Genomic DNA, 15,590 nt, shown 5'->3' with positions numbered 1-15,590 from the left:
GAGGGCCGGCTTAAATAGTGGAGCTGATGATGATCATCCACACCTGTGAAAGCCCCTGCAACCAATCTAGCTCAGGGGGAGAAGGGGGAACACAGGAAGAGCAGACAGACAGGGAAAACAGACAACAAAACACACGTGGAAAGCACCAAAACCCCAGATCATGACACCAAGTTAGTATTTTTACACAAATATATCTCATATTGAAGTCAGAAAAATATTTGTTCCAAATATGAGACACTGATTTTATTTTATTTTCCCAGAACATAAATAATTTAAATAATGCACCTCATTCTTTTTTAATTAATCTACACAACAAAAAACGATCTTGTTATCGTTGTGTTTCATTCAGTATTTCAAACCACCAAATACTACAGTACCCATCAGCGTTCCAAAGCACCACAGACTGATGGAATGAAGATATACAAAGACTGACAATCTATCAAACATCCACTCCAGTTTATACAGATGGATCGAAGGATCCTGAGACAGGAAAAACACTTAGTTCATTTTACTTTCATTTTATTTTTCACATTTAAAAAAAAAAGGTAAGTACTTGAAATAATGAACAATCTTGCTTGAGCAACATAAATAAATTATGCAAAAAGTTGCCTTTTTAAAAAAAAAAACATTTTTAGCAGTGGGAGATTTACGGCTTTCTGTTTTTTGGTACCACATTTTGAATTATTGAAAACAGCCAGTTTGTTCTCAGACTCTATAGAAAATTCAGAGCCAAGGGGTATTATCAGAAAACTGATCAAGTATAATCCTACTTAACATTAAAACAGAGGTTGTGTATTCTAACTCATAATGTAAAGAAAAAGTAGAAAAAAGTTGCATAGAAAACATTGAATAGCATCCTTATATAAAAACATCTTCCACACAAGAAACAATTGAACAACCTTTTAAAATTAAGACTGCGTCTAAATCTCTGCCTTTAGATAAACAATAACATTAAGAAAATACATAATGACTATAAGCTCTCCTATAAGCTGATTAAACTGTATGTGACCTCAGAAGGTCACGTGATCATTGATAAACACGACACAGTTGTTGCTTTCACTTTAGAAAACAGAAAAACAAATCTGGTAAGTGTAAACATGTTTGTTGAATGTCCTTCATGTTTATCCATGAGTTGAAGTTCCTTGGTCAAACGTCCGGATTCTGTTTTTAATGTGACTTAATTTAGCTTTCAAGTAGTCACAACGCTCTTTTTTCTCCAGAAAAGCGGGATCCTGTTAAAACACAGACATTCAAAAGATCTACTGAACCATAGGGAAAACATCCATTTTCTTTTTTCCTCTGATGACCTTCATCTTCTCTAATTTACTGTCTCATTTAACTGCAATAAAAGAGAGATTTGGGTTCTTTACAGTTAATTAAAACATCAGTTCTATGTAAGCGTCCCTGAGGAAAATATTTTTTTTTGGTGAAGTTTATACAATGAAAACATCTAATCTTTCTCTGAGTTAAATGATATGATTGTTTTGGACTTGTTTGATGTAGAAGTAGTAGAGGAGGTCATACACGTTCTTACTTACACTCTTCTTCTGCTGATAATCCTTCAAAATGGTTTCAATCCTGCATTTCTCCTGTAGAAAAAACACAATGGTATTGACTGAAACATGCACAATAGATGCAATTATGGCTAAAGAAGAGTCTTTATTCCTCTCACCTCATGGCTTTTCCCCTCTCTGGGCAGCCGCTCCATCATTGCATCCAGCTCTTGAAACTTACTGAGGGTGGTGTTGATATCTCTGTGAAGGTCTTTGTATTCCTGATACTGGTCATTAAAAACTGCTTTATACCTTTCCCTTTCCTCCACACAAGTGATTTCTGGATACTTCCTGTAGAAAGAACATGACACGGTGGACATAGATCGTTTTTGTTTGTTTACTTGCTGTAGATCTTTTACTGGCGTGTTCTCAGACATTGACTCACATGATGTAGTCTGCAATGACGTGCACTCTGGGGTTGTACGTGGATTTGTTGGCTCGGTTGACCTCTGGAAGGAGTGAGCGCTGATTGTTGTATTCCTTATTGAGAGGTGTATCTGTTTCGTCTCTGAAGGATATGCGTTTTGGTTGAGGGGGGATCCGTGAGTTGGGCCGGCGAAACTCCTCTTGAGGCTAAAGATAAATAAATAAATCAGAAAATATTTCACAGTAGGTGAAAATATCTAAGATGAACTTTTTTATTTGCTTTGAAAAGTTAAGCCTCTCAAATATCACTTCTTCACCCGGGAGACTTAGTTATGTTGCACACATTAAATATGTTCACTGATTATGCTGCTTCTCATTTGGAGGTCGGAGATGTGATACTTAGTGATAAGTGGATTGCATCGTGAATGCAGATTCGAGTTTATGCAGAGTGGCAACAAACATTCTGTGAACCCCTGAAATGTCCTTTTCTGTGTGAGATTTGCATTAGAACCACAGGTTTGGACAAAAATTTTCCCCTCAATGATAGCAAATCAGGATTTTCACTTCTCATGTGGGTACTCTGCCCATTTTACGCCTCATGTTCAGCCTCATCCGTTCCCACAAGCTCTGTAGTGCCGTGGAATGCTTGAGGTGCTTTTTGGCAAACTTCTGAAACCATGTCGTGATCTTTCTTTCAGAGTCGGTTTGCTTGCTGGCGTCTTGCCATGCAAATAACTAGGAAGGATTCACATAGTTCATCTTTCCTCGGTGTAAACTGCAGTCTACAGTGAAAGTTTATTGGTCTGCTCTGGCAGATTGTTTTCTGCCAGCAGCTGGCGTAGCAAAGACACTGATAACTGATTTCCCTAATGCTCGTTTAATGCTTTGGGATATTGTATTGGACGTGGAGTGGATTACTTATCTGGCATGTTAGGCTAATTAAGTTGGATCAGCTGCCAGTGCCCACTGCCACACAGACCACATTAAATAATTGTTTTCTGTCATACTTATATATTGCTTTGGCGAATGCACTGCTGGTCTGTTCATGAAATGTATACTTTACTGGGTGTCATCTCAGCTCACCTGGAGGAAAATTGCAGTTATTTGAACGCTGCTACTTTCTTATCATGGGCTGGTGCAATCTGTAATGAGTTGTGTCTATGTGAAAATATTAAGTATTTTCAAAAGCATAAGCAATTGCTAGCATGCAGATGTGCAACCATTTCCCTCCTGATTTAGTATGTGTACACCCTCAATCACCGTGTGAGCAAAGTTATTATAGAAGCTGAACGCAGAACAGAAAAGAAAGCATTGCACTCTGGAGTAGAAAAACCTTCACTCTATCTATTCCTGGCACACACTTATATATAAAGATGACTACACTGTCAAAAAAGTTGAGAAAAGCAGTGTTTACAGCTTTGCAGAGTGAATGTTGGTTGACTGCCATGAGATCAGCGAGCAGAAAAAGGCTGACACATCAATGCTGACTGACAGTGTGCTCACTGCAGATCATTACGAACTACATCTGCAGTCAGAAAGCCTCACTGCTGCCTCCACTTTGTGTGATGGTTCATGTGACACTCAGTCGCCCAAACAGAAAAGTGCATGAGAGAAAGAAGCCCAAACTTTATATGGATAGCCGTCTGTCTTCATATCTGAGGGCAGCAAAAGGAGCAACACATGAAAAAGGAGGAATATTTATGGACAAAAAGAGACAAAATGTAAATGGGAGATTCTTTAAAGGGGACTTTTTAACTCTTCATTTTGGCCTTTTACAATGAACTAACCCGTCTGTATTGAATTCCTGAGAATATCTTGTTTTCAGTGTTCCACATTTATTTCTCTGACCTTTCAAGTGTTTTTAAGGAAACTCTCTACAGGATTCGGAGAACTGTACCTGATCACTGAAGTATTGCCTCTCCCGCCGTGTAGCTTCATGCCTCCACATCTTCAGACACACCAGGAAACTTCCCAGGTACAGAGTCATGTTGATGAAGAGGAAAGCTGTTCCTGCCATCTGGCCCCCGTCAACCCGACACAGATTAGCCATGATGGGGTTAACTCCTATTGTCATGTGGCACAGCCCTCCCCTATTCAAGTCATTTAGGTACACTATCCCCGCCGCCATGTAGAGTAGGAAAAGTGCCACATTGATGAAGGCCTCGGTCAGGGGCCACCAGGAGGAGTCGAGGAGGATGGTGCGGTAATACATTGTCATTCCCACCACCAGGAGAGACATGGTGAGGATCCAACAGATTCCGGCTACTGCTAGAATAAAAGGAGTCATAGGGCCACTGTAGCTGTACCCTGACAGACCCTGCCCATTGTTGTACGCGCCGTTATAAAGTCCATATGAGTTGGACCACTCACTGTCTTTGTGAACGTAGGCGATGACACAAGCAACGACCATACCCCCAAACAGCAGCTCCAGGCCAGCCATGAGCCTGAGCAACCCCGGCCATGACTTCAAATAGGAGTACTTCTGTTTATAGACCTCCACCTTCTCAGCGTAATACTCTGCTGGGTGGATGCTGGTTAGTATTGATTCCTCATGCAGAAAGAGATCATCAGCGGGACTCCCCCTTAACAAGGGCCTGTGAGAGTTTTGGCTGGAGTTTCCCTGTGACCCCCCACAGGTCCTCCGCTCAAGCAGGGGGCTTACAGGAGGACTCACCCTGGTCCCATTGGGGAGGATCTGGATCTGAGTGGAGCTGGCTTCAGAGTTGCTTTCCGTTGCCTGTTTCTTGTTGAAACTCTTCCATGACAGAGGGAGGAGGGATTTCAGCCTATCCTTCATGCTTTCTTTCTCCAAGTTTTTGGCATTAGGGGGAGCGCTGGGTGTGTGGCCCATGGAGCTCGTAACATCATCATCGCTGTCACCATCGTCCCTGACAGTGTCTGGTGTGGGTGTGTGTGTAACCCACACAGGCAGCGGTGAATCATTCCTGTTGCCTGTGGAGGATTTAACCTCACTCCTGTGCTCTTCCCTTCTGAATGTGCTCCTCCAAGTTTTCATGCTGTGGCTAGTCTTTGGTTTTCATTTCATTAAGAAAGAGGAACATTGAACAATCTTTATGAGGCCTGAAGAGAAGGAACAGTAAGAGGGGAAAGAGAACTGTTTTAACATAATCGGAATAGCAAACACATTTAATTCACACTCAGTTTTAGCTTTGTTTCCCGAAATTCTTCTCTGTTCTCCAATTAGAACAGGATTGTACATGTCTCCTGTTCTGTGCAGGTCATTTACTATGTCTGAGTTTTCTAAAGTGAAATAACAGTCACCTGCAACCAATCAGAGAACAAGCTGAAAGACACTGCAGGGGAGTGTAGGGGAACCTGCTCTGTGAGTCAGGCTGTAATCTCTGAGTTGGTAACTACATTTTTAAGATTCATTATGGGGCAAACTTATAAAACGTCCAGCCATCTCTCTTCTGTATTGCTTTTATCCCTTCCAGAGGAGCAGGGCGCTGGAGCCGAGCCCAGCTAACTATGACTGAAGGTAAGAGGCATCCAGGAGAAGTCGTAAGTAAAATGTTTCAAAACAATTTGTAGAGGGTTCCTTCATTACACGTCCCAATATCACTGACTGAAGTGAAACAATAAAGATGTCAGTGCAGCTTTTCAGCTTTTGTTCAGAATATTGTATCAGAACTCGATTAGGAATTAGGAACCGCTTATGTTTTTTACACAGTTGAAGAATAAATTCCAGTTCTCCTAAGTACTTGGACGCAGATCCTGTGCTGTGAATTTTCAAACGAGATGCTCAGAAACATGAACACATGCTTGTGAGCAAAACAGTACAGATATTTATGGAGCAGCAAAGACCACATATGGCTCACCGGTACCATAATGTTTAGGCGGGCTGACTACAAGCTATGGAGTTTGTTTACTATGGTCTTCCTGGCGTTTAGCTCTGCACTGATGTCCTCATTGTGAGATTATAGCAAAAGATGTGGCCACAACTGAAGTATCTGCATTTCCTCTGTTGACAATCTGCTTCACTTCAACACATTCTTGGACTCAACATTCAGTTCCTGTAAATCCTCCTGAAAGTGATTTCAACACAGCTGGCCAATAAATTAATTATTTTTAGCCTGTGGTGGTACTGTAAAAAATGCATGGCCTTCGTTTCCACATCTATTGTGCTGGTGTAACCACGCAAAACAACAAAGCATTGTGTTACTTTCCAAAAACTCATCCAGATACTTATGGATCTTTCTGCAGACTGGAAATCGATTACAATGAACACAAAATGTTTTTAATTTCATATGAAAATAGTTAGAGGTCAGCCGAGGTCGTAACACAGTGCAGACCTTTTGACCGTTTAGGAGTGTGTTACAGCGCTGACACATAATGGAGGATTTCCACAGTTGTGATATTACAAAGTCGGTAACTGTAGCAGCGTGTGATTTGTGGCAAGTGCACCAAAGCAATTCAAATCACCAGGACGCTGCTTTAAACCTCCTATTTATAACAACACAGCACATCACCAAGCACCAGCGCCTCTGCCACAGTGTAATAACTCAGCGGCGTGACGACAGTGCAGCTCAGGTTTGTCTAATGACAGAGTGACTCACAGTGAGCGGCTACATGAGCTCTCAACACACATCTACTGAAATGAAACTGTCGCTGGACCTCAGAGTGTAAAAACACAGGTCAAAATTTATAAAACCAATAGCTTACTTCATTCAATGAGTTCCAGGAGGTTTCCTTCCAGACCTTACTGTAAAAAGGCCGTCGTGTACAGCTGGCCCACTCAGCTCGCCCTCTGTAGTCTCTCAGGTGACTCACTCTTCTGGGCACACAGGTCCACACACACACACACACACACACACACACACACACACACACACACACACACACACACACACACACACACACACACACACACACACACACACACACACACACACACACACACACACAGAGTTTGGTTGGTCAATGAGTCTGTGTAGGACTGAGGGGGGAGTGAAAGCTTAAACATTAAACCTGAAAACGCCCCTGTGCTGGCGCTGACTGGCACTAGTTAATCTGTGTGAGAGGCGGAGGGACTGAAACAGGGAACGTTCATAAAATCACAGGAGAGGAGGTGGAGAGCTCAACAGGAAGGAACCACGTGAGACTGCAGATAAAAGGCCCGGAGACGACCTGATTCAAGCAGCCTGTTTTGTATTTGATAGTTTTATTGAAAGAAAAAGTTTTTAAAAAATCCGATCCACTAATTATTTTAAACACTTCCACCGGTTTGAGTCCGGGTTGACCTTTGAGGCCTTTCTGTGGGAGTTTGCTCGTCCCCTTGTGCTTTCATGGAACTCCTTAAATGCTAAAACACACATTTGAGGAGTGAAAGTGAGTGTATGGCATTCTCTCTGTGTTTGTCCTGTAAAGGACAGATGGCCAGTCCAGGCTGTATCCTACCTTCACCTATAGTCTACTGGGATCTGCCCCAGTGCCCCGCTGCCTCGAGGGGGATAAGGTGGTATATATATATACGATATGGATTAATGGATAATCCACTAATGATTGTTGCTTCAGCAGTACTTAATGTATCACACTTCAGTCTATCAACAACAGCAGTTTTTTTTTTCACAAGGTAAATAGTGAAGTGTTTGTTATCAGCAGGACTTTAAAAATGAAATCTCATATCTGACATCTGTAAAATACTGCTTTATCATCCCTTCCTTTATGAATTATTCATTCTGTGTTTCACATTGTGTCACTCTCGGAAATGAGCAGTGGGCACTAGAGGGCAGTAAGATCCTGTAGCATCACTGCCTCTCCTTTGCGTTTGCTTTGTGTCTGTTACATTTCCCCGTCATGGTTCTCATTACTTAATGTTTGTCTTTTGCTTTTACTGTTTTAAAATCTGCTTCAATGATTGTCACCTTAAATAAGCATCTTTCAGGCATTTTTCTTCAGTCATATACGCATGCCTTCAATATTCATTTCTTTTGATTTTGAGATTTGGTATAATGTAGGTATTAGTTTTCATTGTGTAGCAACATTCTGGATTTTCTTTAAGTTGATATCTGACAAAATGGGACTCGAGGGTCTTTCTCTGTGATAAATGTTCCCCGGTGTGTGTGTGTGTGTGTGTGTGTGTGTGTGTGTGTGTGTGTGTGTGTGTGTGTGTGTGTGTGTGTGTGTGTGCTTGGATTTGTTACCCAATTCTGAAAATATACACATTTGAGGTAAATTGATGTCTCTATTACATGTGCTATCTATCTATCTATCTATCTATCTATCTATCTATCTATCTATCTATCTATCTATCTATCTATCTATCTATCTATCTATCTATCTATCTATCTATCTATCTATCTATCTATCTATCTATCTATCTATCTACGATACATTGAGTTGTAGTCATGTTTCTAAAGATCGAACTGTAAAATGTGATGGTGATGCATCCAACAACACTTCCCCCTCACAGTAACAATGTTCTAAACTGTCCACATGTTACTTGGGGACTCACACACTGTACTGTAATACCATTTTTCTCAGTGCCAACGATTCTTTCAAAACAAGTGCAGATTTTCACATAGAGAAAGCTCGGGGCAAGGACATCTGTAGCCTACCCCCCCCCCCCCCCCCCCCCCCCCCCGCAACCCTTACTCACACACACACACACACACACACACACACACACACACACACACACACACACACACACACACACACACACACACACACACACACACACACACACACACACACACACACACTGGTGCACATGGGCAATACAGTGCTATAAATGCATAATGCAGCCCTCTCAAGTGAGTGGTGAGTCCCACCAGTGGCCTTGTGGCCCGGGGCCTCCTCATCTGGTGCTGCCGTGCGTTTCCTCTGTTGCCGGCGCAGGTGCCTGCTCAGCTGCGAGTAACATGCAGAACAATGAAAGCTCATCTATGGAAGGGTAAAGAGCTCATATATCAGACCTGAAAAGCATAGATATTTTCTGGTTTTGTTTTGTTCCTGTTTGTGTTGAAAATTTGAAATATATTCTTAATCAGATTTTGTATGTTTTGATGTGGCATAAACACATAATTTCAACTAATACAATTTACAAAATATTATATCCTGCACTACAGACAAGTACCTGAGAAAAAATGAGAAAAAACAAATGTGAAAAAAAACCTAGATTTATGAGAAAGATAATATGTTGTGTCATACAGGTTACATTCATAACTTACTGTGCATTAACTGTAGATATTTGAGTGCATTATCAGATTTAAAAAAAGTTATGTATTCTCGTTAGTGATTCTTCTAATTGTTCACAAATCATACAGTATTAATTTTCTTCAAATACACATTTTTAAAAGGTCTTCATTAGATAAATGTCATAAAAATGAGCTGGTAGTAATAATGCATTTTTGTATTTCCAAAACATTGCCCATTTCGTTGGTGTGTTAAATCACTTCAATTACTTGCAGATCTGGATCTACTAGATTCACAACAATGAGACTGTTTCATCACATTGAAGAATCGTTGACTGCTCAGGTTGGATTTTTTTCAAAATGTGGGATCTTAAATCAGAACTTTATAAATATTCTTTTGTTGAGTAGATTAGAAACTAATACAAGAGTCACAGGGAGCGGGAAATGTTTATCTGAGTGCACATGCACGCACGCACGCACATGAAGCTGGGATGTTGTGGCCGTTTCCAACAAACAGACTCATTTGTATCCTTTTATTTTGCTTCAGATCTCTGAGAGAGGAAAATAGATAAAAAGATGAGGTGAGACAGAGAGAATGACAGAAACAGAGAGAAATGATGGATGCTGAAGCAAATGGCCCTTCACACTCTCTCTCCACCACAACACGACTGAGCATTAGAAAGGAGGAAAAACCACAATCAATACTTCTATTCTCTCTCATTTCCCCAAGTGTATGCTAAACCACGTTAGCTGAAAGCGATAAGCAAGGGCATTAAGCATAATGCAGCAGTGAGCCGCTTCCACCCAGGTCAAACTGAGAGAAGAGTGGAGACCGTAATAAATTCAATAAATTAATAAAATACTCCCCCCTGAATGCCACAAGCTGTCCCTGAAGGACCTTCTCATACTGTGGGACGATCGTCAGCATCCTGGATGCTGGACTCCACTTCCTGTCCTTCCAGTGTCTAATGGTCATCTTCAGTTTTCTGAAACCTGCTTCCTTCTCATCTCTTTTCTCTGTGGGCTGGTCCTCGGTACCCTCCAGGGGGAAAAGCTGGTAATTTGATGCCTCCTTTTTTTCCGCTCGTCTTTCTCACTTATGCACGAGAATATGAAAGTAGCAGGATGAAATAACTGTGCTCATTAAGTGATATTTTTAGAGGAGAAAATGATGGAAGGCTTGCCTTTTGTGGAGGTGTGTATCTGCCTCTGTGAAGCAACATTTTGATCTATTAATGTACAATCAAAGTCGTAGATGATGTTCGTCATGTTACATGACAGTCACCATCTTTTAATTACTCATTGGATTGTGGAAGAGCACAGCAGCTGTCCCCCATGTTTCCACTGCTGCATGTCTTTGGGGTTGTGTAGCAACAACTGCAGGGTGACTGACTCTGCCACTCTTGCGGGATATCGGTCTACTGCCAAGTCCCTCCTGAATTGGTGGTAATTAGCCAGGCTGAGCCTTGTTTGTGCATGTGGACATGAATAGTAGCTTGTTATTTGAACATTAATGGCTCTGTGTGCAAGTGTGTGAGTTGTGTACAGCCCATAGTTCACCTTGGAACAGTGCCTCAGCAGCTGTGTGTCCTCTGGAGTGCTGTTTATGTTTATGTCAATGCATCCTCCTGTAATCATGTTTTAGGACAGCCCCCTAGGACGCCCATGCCTCACAGTTTTACGGGGCGAAATGTGACGTCTGTATGTGTCAATACATATGATAATCCGGTTTTTCTCTGTGTGATAGTTGGTATGAAGCTGCTGCCATTTCCCTCCCTTGTGGGGTGACACTTGAATGAGAAAATTTCAACTTAATTTAGGAAGGTTTAATAGAAAATAATTTAGAAATAGCATAGTGGTTGGTACTCTTGCCTCATCGCAAGAAAATCCTTGCTTATTTTGTTTAGGAGTTTGCATGTTCTACCTGTGCTGTGGCAAGCTTTCTCCGGGTACTCGGTTATTTCCCACAGTCCAACAACATGTGTTTGAGGTGAACTGGTGACTCTAAATAGCCCCTGAGTGGTTTTCTGCATCTGTGTGTTTGCCCTGTCATGATGACATGTCCACGGTTTATCTGCTGTTGATCCTAGTCAGCCCGCATTGGCTCCAGAGACCAGCGACCCTAAATTGGACAAAGTGTTATAAAAGGGTGGATTTAAAGAAAAGAAAATGCAGCATACATCTTCTGTTTAAAAAGAAAAAGAGAGTGATGTTCATAGCTGAAGATAGTCTTTAATGGTTTGACCTTGGTGTCTCCTTTGCTAGGACAAAAGTTCACCTGCAAAATGAAGTAACAGTGAACAGCATACAGAGAACATGTTAAACCCATTTGCCATCCATTAAAAGTTGATTTATTCCAGTGCTACTACGTACATTATGCATCATGTGGCAGTGTACACAGAACAATGATTGGGTTACATTTGTTTCAGTTTGGGTTTTTTTCACTCTGTTTTTGTTCATCAGAAGTGTGTTTAGATGCCTGCTCTATGAGGAAAGCCTACGCCTCAGGATAAAAAGACTCTGGGATGCGTTTATCACTTTGACTCATCTACCATCATCAGAAAAAACATCATGAATGTCCCTCATTTCTCCACAAAATATATATATTTTTTAATTTTTATTGAAGAACAAAATTGGTTCATTAAGTATTGGAATTGTGTTTTTAGCAGGACTTTGTTGATGAGAGGATAAGGAGAAGATGAACTATTACAACAAAGTAAAAGACAACAAACCTGGATTGTTCTTCCCCCTTTTGCCAAAAAAGAAAATAAGAAAAATTATTTTGGAGTTGCCAGAACTTCCAACTATTTGTGTCCTTCCTAGTTTTTCAAAAGCACACATACAACATGCTGTGAATTGCACCCAGCTACCTTCACCCCTGCAGTTTACCATTTGTCCTGTTTAATTGGTGACGTCTACAATGAGGTCATATTTACAGGACACCCACCCTTGCTGTTCACAACCCTGCAGGCCAGAGCGTCTGTCAGTAAATGGGCTATCCTTTTTTTTTAACTTAACCCTCTCCCTCTGTTTCTGCTGCCTGATGAAGAATAAAGTCCTTAACACCAGCACTGCAACCTCCCTCTAGGGACGACACTCCAGCATGTGTGATCCTTCCTGGTGTAACTGAATAGTACACACCGAGTGCAAAATGGGACATGACCTGAGGTTCCCTCTGCCTCCCCCCGTCTTCCTGTTTTTTCCTGTTTCATACCGCTTGACGGCCTCCGTTGCGGGCCATTTGGGAAGCCATTCTGTGTATTGGGGACTGAGGATCTTAATGGTGACAGATGACAAACGTGACGCTAGACCTCAGACGTAATGAAGAGGTGGAAACCTCAGATTCAAAATGGCAGGTGAGGTCGTAATCATGCAGATAGTCTCCCATTAGCCGGCCTGACTCGCTAGATGACACTGATTGAAACTTAGACTCTAATGGTGTGATGGATCCGTCCCAACCAACAGGATAGACTGTAGCACTGTATGACAGGTGGCGAGAGGTGGGGGCAGTAAAGAATCATGCTTTATCAACCCAAGTTGAAAAGAAAATAGCTAATATTCATGCTTGATTAAGTTCTACTTGTGGCAAACTGAATATGTTCTTAGATGAAGTGCTCTCTGGTCAGTCCAAAGCCTGTGGGAGAGTGAGTAGACTTTTTCACCACCTCACAAGGTTTGACTCACACCAGTTCATTCTGAAGCTACTAGGAAATCATTAAAACAAAAACAATCTCGTTTATTTTCTCATTTGTTTAAGGGGCAATTCAACATCTTTTTATGAGTATCTACCATTCAAACTGCTATTAATAATGCTACCCCACTAACTTGCTTCCTTGTTCTATTGTTTGCATGTGCTTTGAGAAGATCCCAATTACCTGTCTAAAAAAAACACATATTGCATGTCATTGTCAATGGTATTAACCAAGCCTTCTTATCTGTCTTTGCACCTATTTAGGAAGACCAAACAGGGTTGATGATGATCTCCTGCAGAGAGCACATGCAGGTCTGTAGCACAGATTATATGATGATTTACATCATACCGTCATTGGTCCGTACAGTAAATATGTAGCAATCGCGAGCTTGGCCAGCTGGTCAGCAAGTCACTGTGGCTCCCATAAAACTGCAAAATGTTCTCTAAATTGAACAAATGCAGGAGTTAGTTTGCTTAGCCCTGGGTTGAGCCCGGCTGTTAGCTGTTGCAACACGGGTAGTAAAACCAGAGGGTCAAAATAAAATGTTACAGTGTCATGGGGACCACGATGCTAAAGCTAATCAGCTCGCAAAGACGAGCTAAAGCTAATTTCATATTTACAGTACAGACAGAGTGATCACAGACAGATACTCAGCAGGAAAGAAAACACAGGTTATCCAAAGTAACAACAGCTCAGCCGAGTCTCCAACAGAAGGCATTGATATATTATATTTCTGCAAATGAAGAATGCTATAAAATAGGAATTCAATCTCCAACTAAGACAGAAGGCACCCACTGTTGAAGATTGTAATTATGACAGAAATGTAAAACAGATGACACAGAGAACATGGGTGTGGCAAAGAGACTTAAACTGGACGTATGTGTAAGTATGTAAGTATGTGTGCATGTGTGCGTTGTTCAGGCAGTCCAGGTTGTATGCTGCCTTTCAACCTGTGCTGCCTGGGATTAGTTCCAGCGTTTCGTGAGCCAAGTTTGAGTGAAATTGCAGGTGTGAATGTGTGCGTGTGGTCTCTGTGTTTATCTTGTGATGTACTGGCAACATGTCCAGGGTGTATCCCGCCTTCCCCCGCAGTAAGCTGGGATCGGCTCCAACACCAGCCCAACTTATCGCGGATGAAGCGGTCTAAAAGATGAATAGAGCCTGCTGATTGTGGACGTATGGACTTAAACATAGTAGGAACTGTTTATCTACTAGGGAAAGAACTTTCATAATCTTTCTTTACCAAGTAGTCGTATCAGCATATTTTTCATTCAGAGATCTTGAAGATTGAAGTACTTACTGAAGTATGAACAATACTATATACAATGTCCAACCTTGTTGTGGAGACTGGGCTGAACTCTGTCTGTCAATCTTTGAGGGATCAATTTACTCTTCTGTAACCATTAACGTTTCTTCAGCACTTTTATTGTATCCTTTCAGGATTCTTCAGAATTAGGGTTTTTTCCTCGCTGCATATTTTAAACAGGAAATATAATACAGAATCACATAACTGCAACTCTCCTGCTTCTGCAACTCTAAAAACTCTGGGCATCCTATTCAAAAAAGAAAAAAAGGAAATTGGTAAAAATCTGTAAAAAAAATCAAAAAGAAGAGTAGCAAACAGATAAAAGTAAACATAAGAAATCAATATCATTGTAAGTAAATCAAGCCGACCGAGGAAGATTTTGATCCGTTATCATTTTTGCACTGAACCATGCAAAAGAGCCAGGTTAGTTTTCTCAGTTCAACCGGTGATGTGTGCCCATGTGGTCGCATGTCAGCAGACCTCAAGCCATGCCATTTACCAAAGACCACAGGAAGCTCTAATTAGTGGTGGTGAGAAAAGGTAGACTACTACATATTTCATTGTTGTGTGTATGAGTGTGCAGCATTGAGCTAAAAGTGAACTTGTTTCTCTGACAAACACACTCACAGATACTTTCTCACGCTGCCTCACTGTTGCTTGCTCTCTGTACTTTTTCTCATTGTGTTAGTATAAATAGAAAAAAAAAATAGTTTTCAAAACATTTAGAGTTGCGGTACAATGGAGGCAATGTTATGCATTACATTAAGACATTTTCTTAAAATTTTTGGAGAGGAATGTATCTGAAAAAGGAATGCAATGCTGTATTCAGACTGTTAACATCGTAAAAAAGCTCTGAAATTAGTAATTAAATAACCCTCTACTATTTATACATTCAGGCACTGAAAAATCACATGTCAATATGTAACTAAAAAAGATAGTCGCTCTCATTTTTTTCCCTTGGTAAGAACAAGGAAGCTGATACCTTGAAGTTGGCAATTGTGTAAATTTTTCCTACCCAGTAGTAATGCCATATGCATTCCCTTTGTTATTCTTTTGTGTGACAATTTCCCCTCCCTCTTTAGTGCATTTTCAAATCCTGACCTGAAAGTCAAAGCTTCCATAGCCTCTCCTAAAGCTTTCACCCTAACCAATGGGAAAGAGTCCATGACACTAGTCTTTAGAAAGGGAAATCCAATGGTTGGTTTTGCTCTCCTCTCCGAACAAACAAGTAGACGGACAGATGGGTGGGCAGATGTCCTCCATGGCCTCGGAGGGCCAGCAGGTGAGCCGAGGCCCTCGGCTCCGCAGACAAACTTCCCCCCCTCATGGTTAAGGACTCTCCGGTGTGATAGCCAGCTCTCACCCCAGCGACCCTGAACTCAGTCATTTTTTAACTATACAAGGGCTTTTACAAAAAAGCTAACTTGAACAGCCATACAATGGCTAAAACATAAACCATATCTCTACTTTATCTCGGTTTTTCAGTTTGATTTTTTTTTTTCTCTTTTTCTTTTTT

General features: G+C 41.2%; 1 protein-coding gene across 1 annotated transcript; it reads right to left on the bottom strand.

Annotated features, from left to right (window-relative positions):
• Window positions 1–230: 230 nt before the first annotated feature.
• On the bottom strand, window positions 231–6,870 carry LOC308112052 (MARVEL domain-containing protein 2-like). Its single transcript, XM_080467259.1, has 6 exons — window positions 6,603–6,870; window positions 3,817–5,000; window positions 1,939–2,126; window positions 1,673–1,844; window positions 1,539–1,589; window positions 231–1,232 (listed from the first exon to the last, which is right to left on the bottom strand). The coding sequence occupies exons 2-6, from the start codon at window positions 4,933–4,935 to the stop codon at window positions 1,122–1,124; spliced, it is 1,641 nt and encodes a 546-aa protein (XP_080323385.1). The 5' UTR covers window positions 4,936–5,000; window positions 6,603–6,870; the 3' UTR covers window positions 231–1,121.
• Window positions 6,871–15,590: the final 8,720 nt, after the last annotated feature.

This window comes from Lipophrys pholis, assembly GCF_963383615.2.
Source record: "Lipophrys pholis genome assembly, chromosome: 1".
NCBI lineage: Eukaryota > Metazoa > Chordata > Actinopteri > Blenniiformes > Blenniidae > Lipophrys > Lipophrys pholis.
The sequence above is the reverse complement of the archived record's forward strand: the minus strand, read 5'-3'. Positions and strand labels throughout refer to the sequence as shown.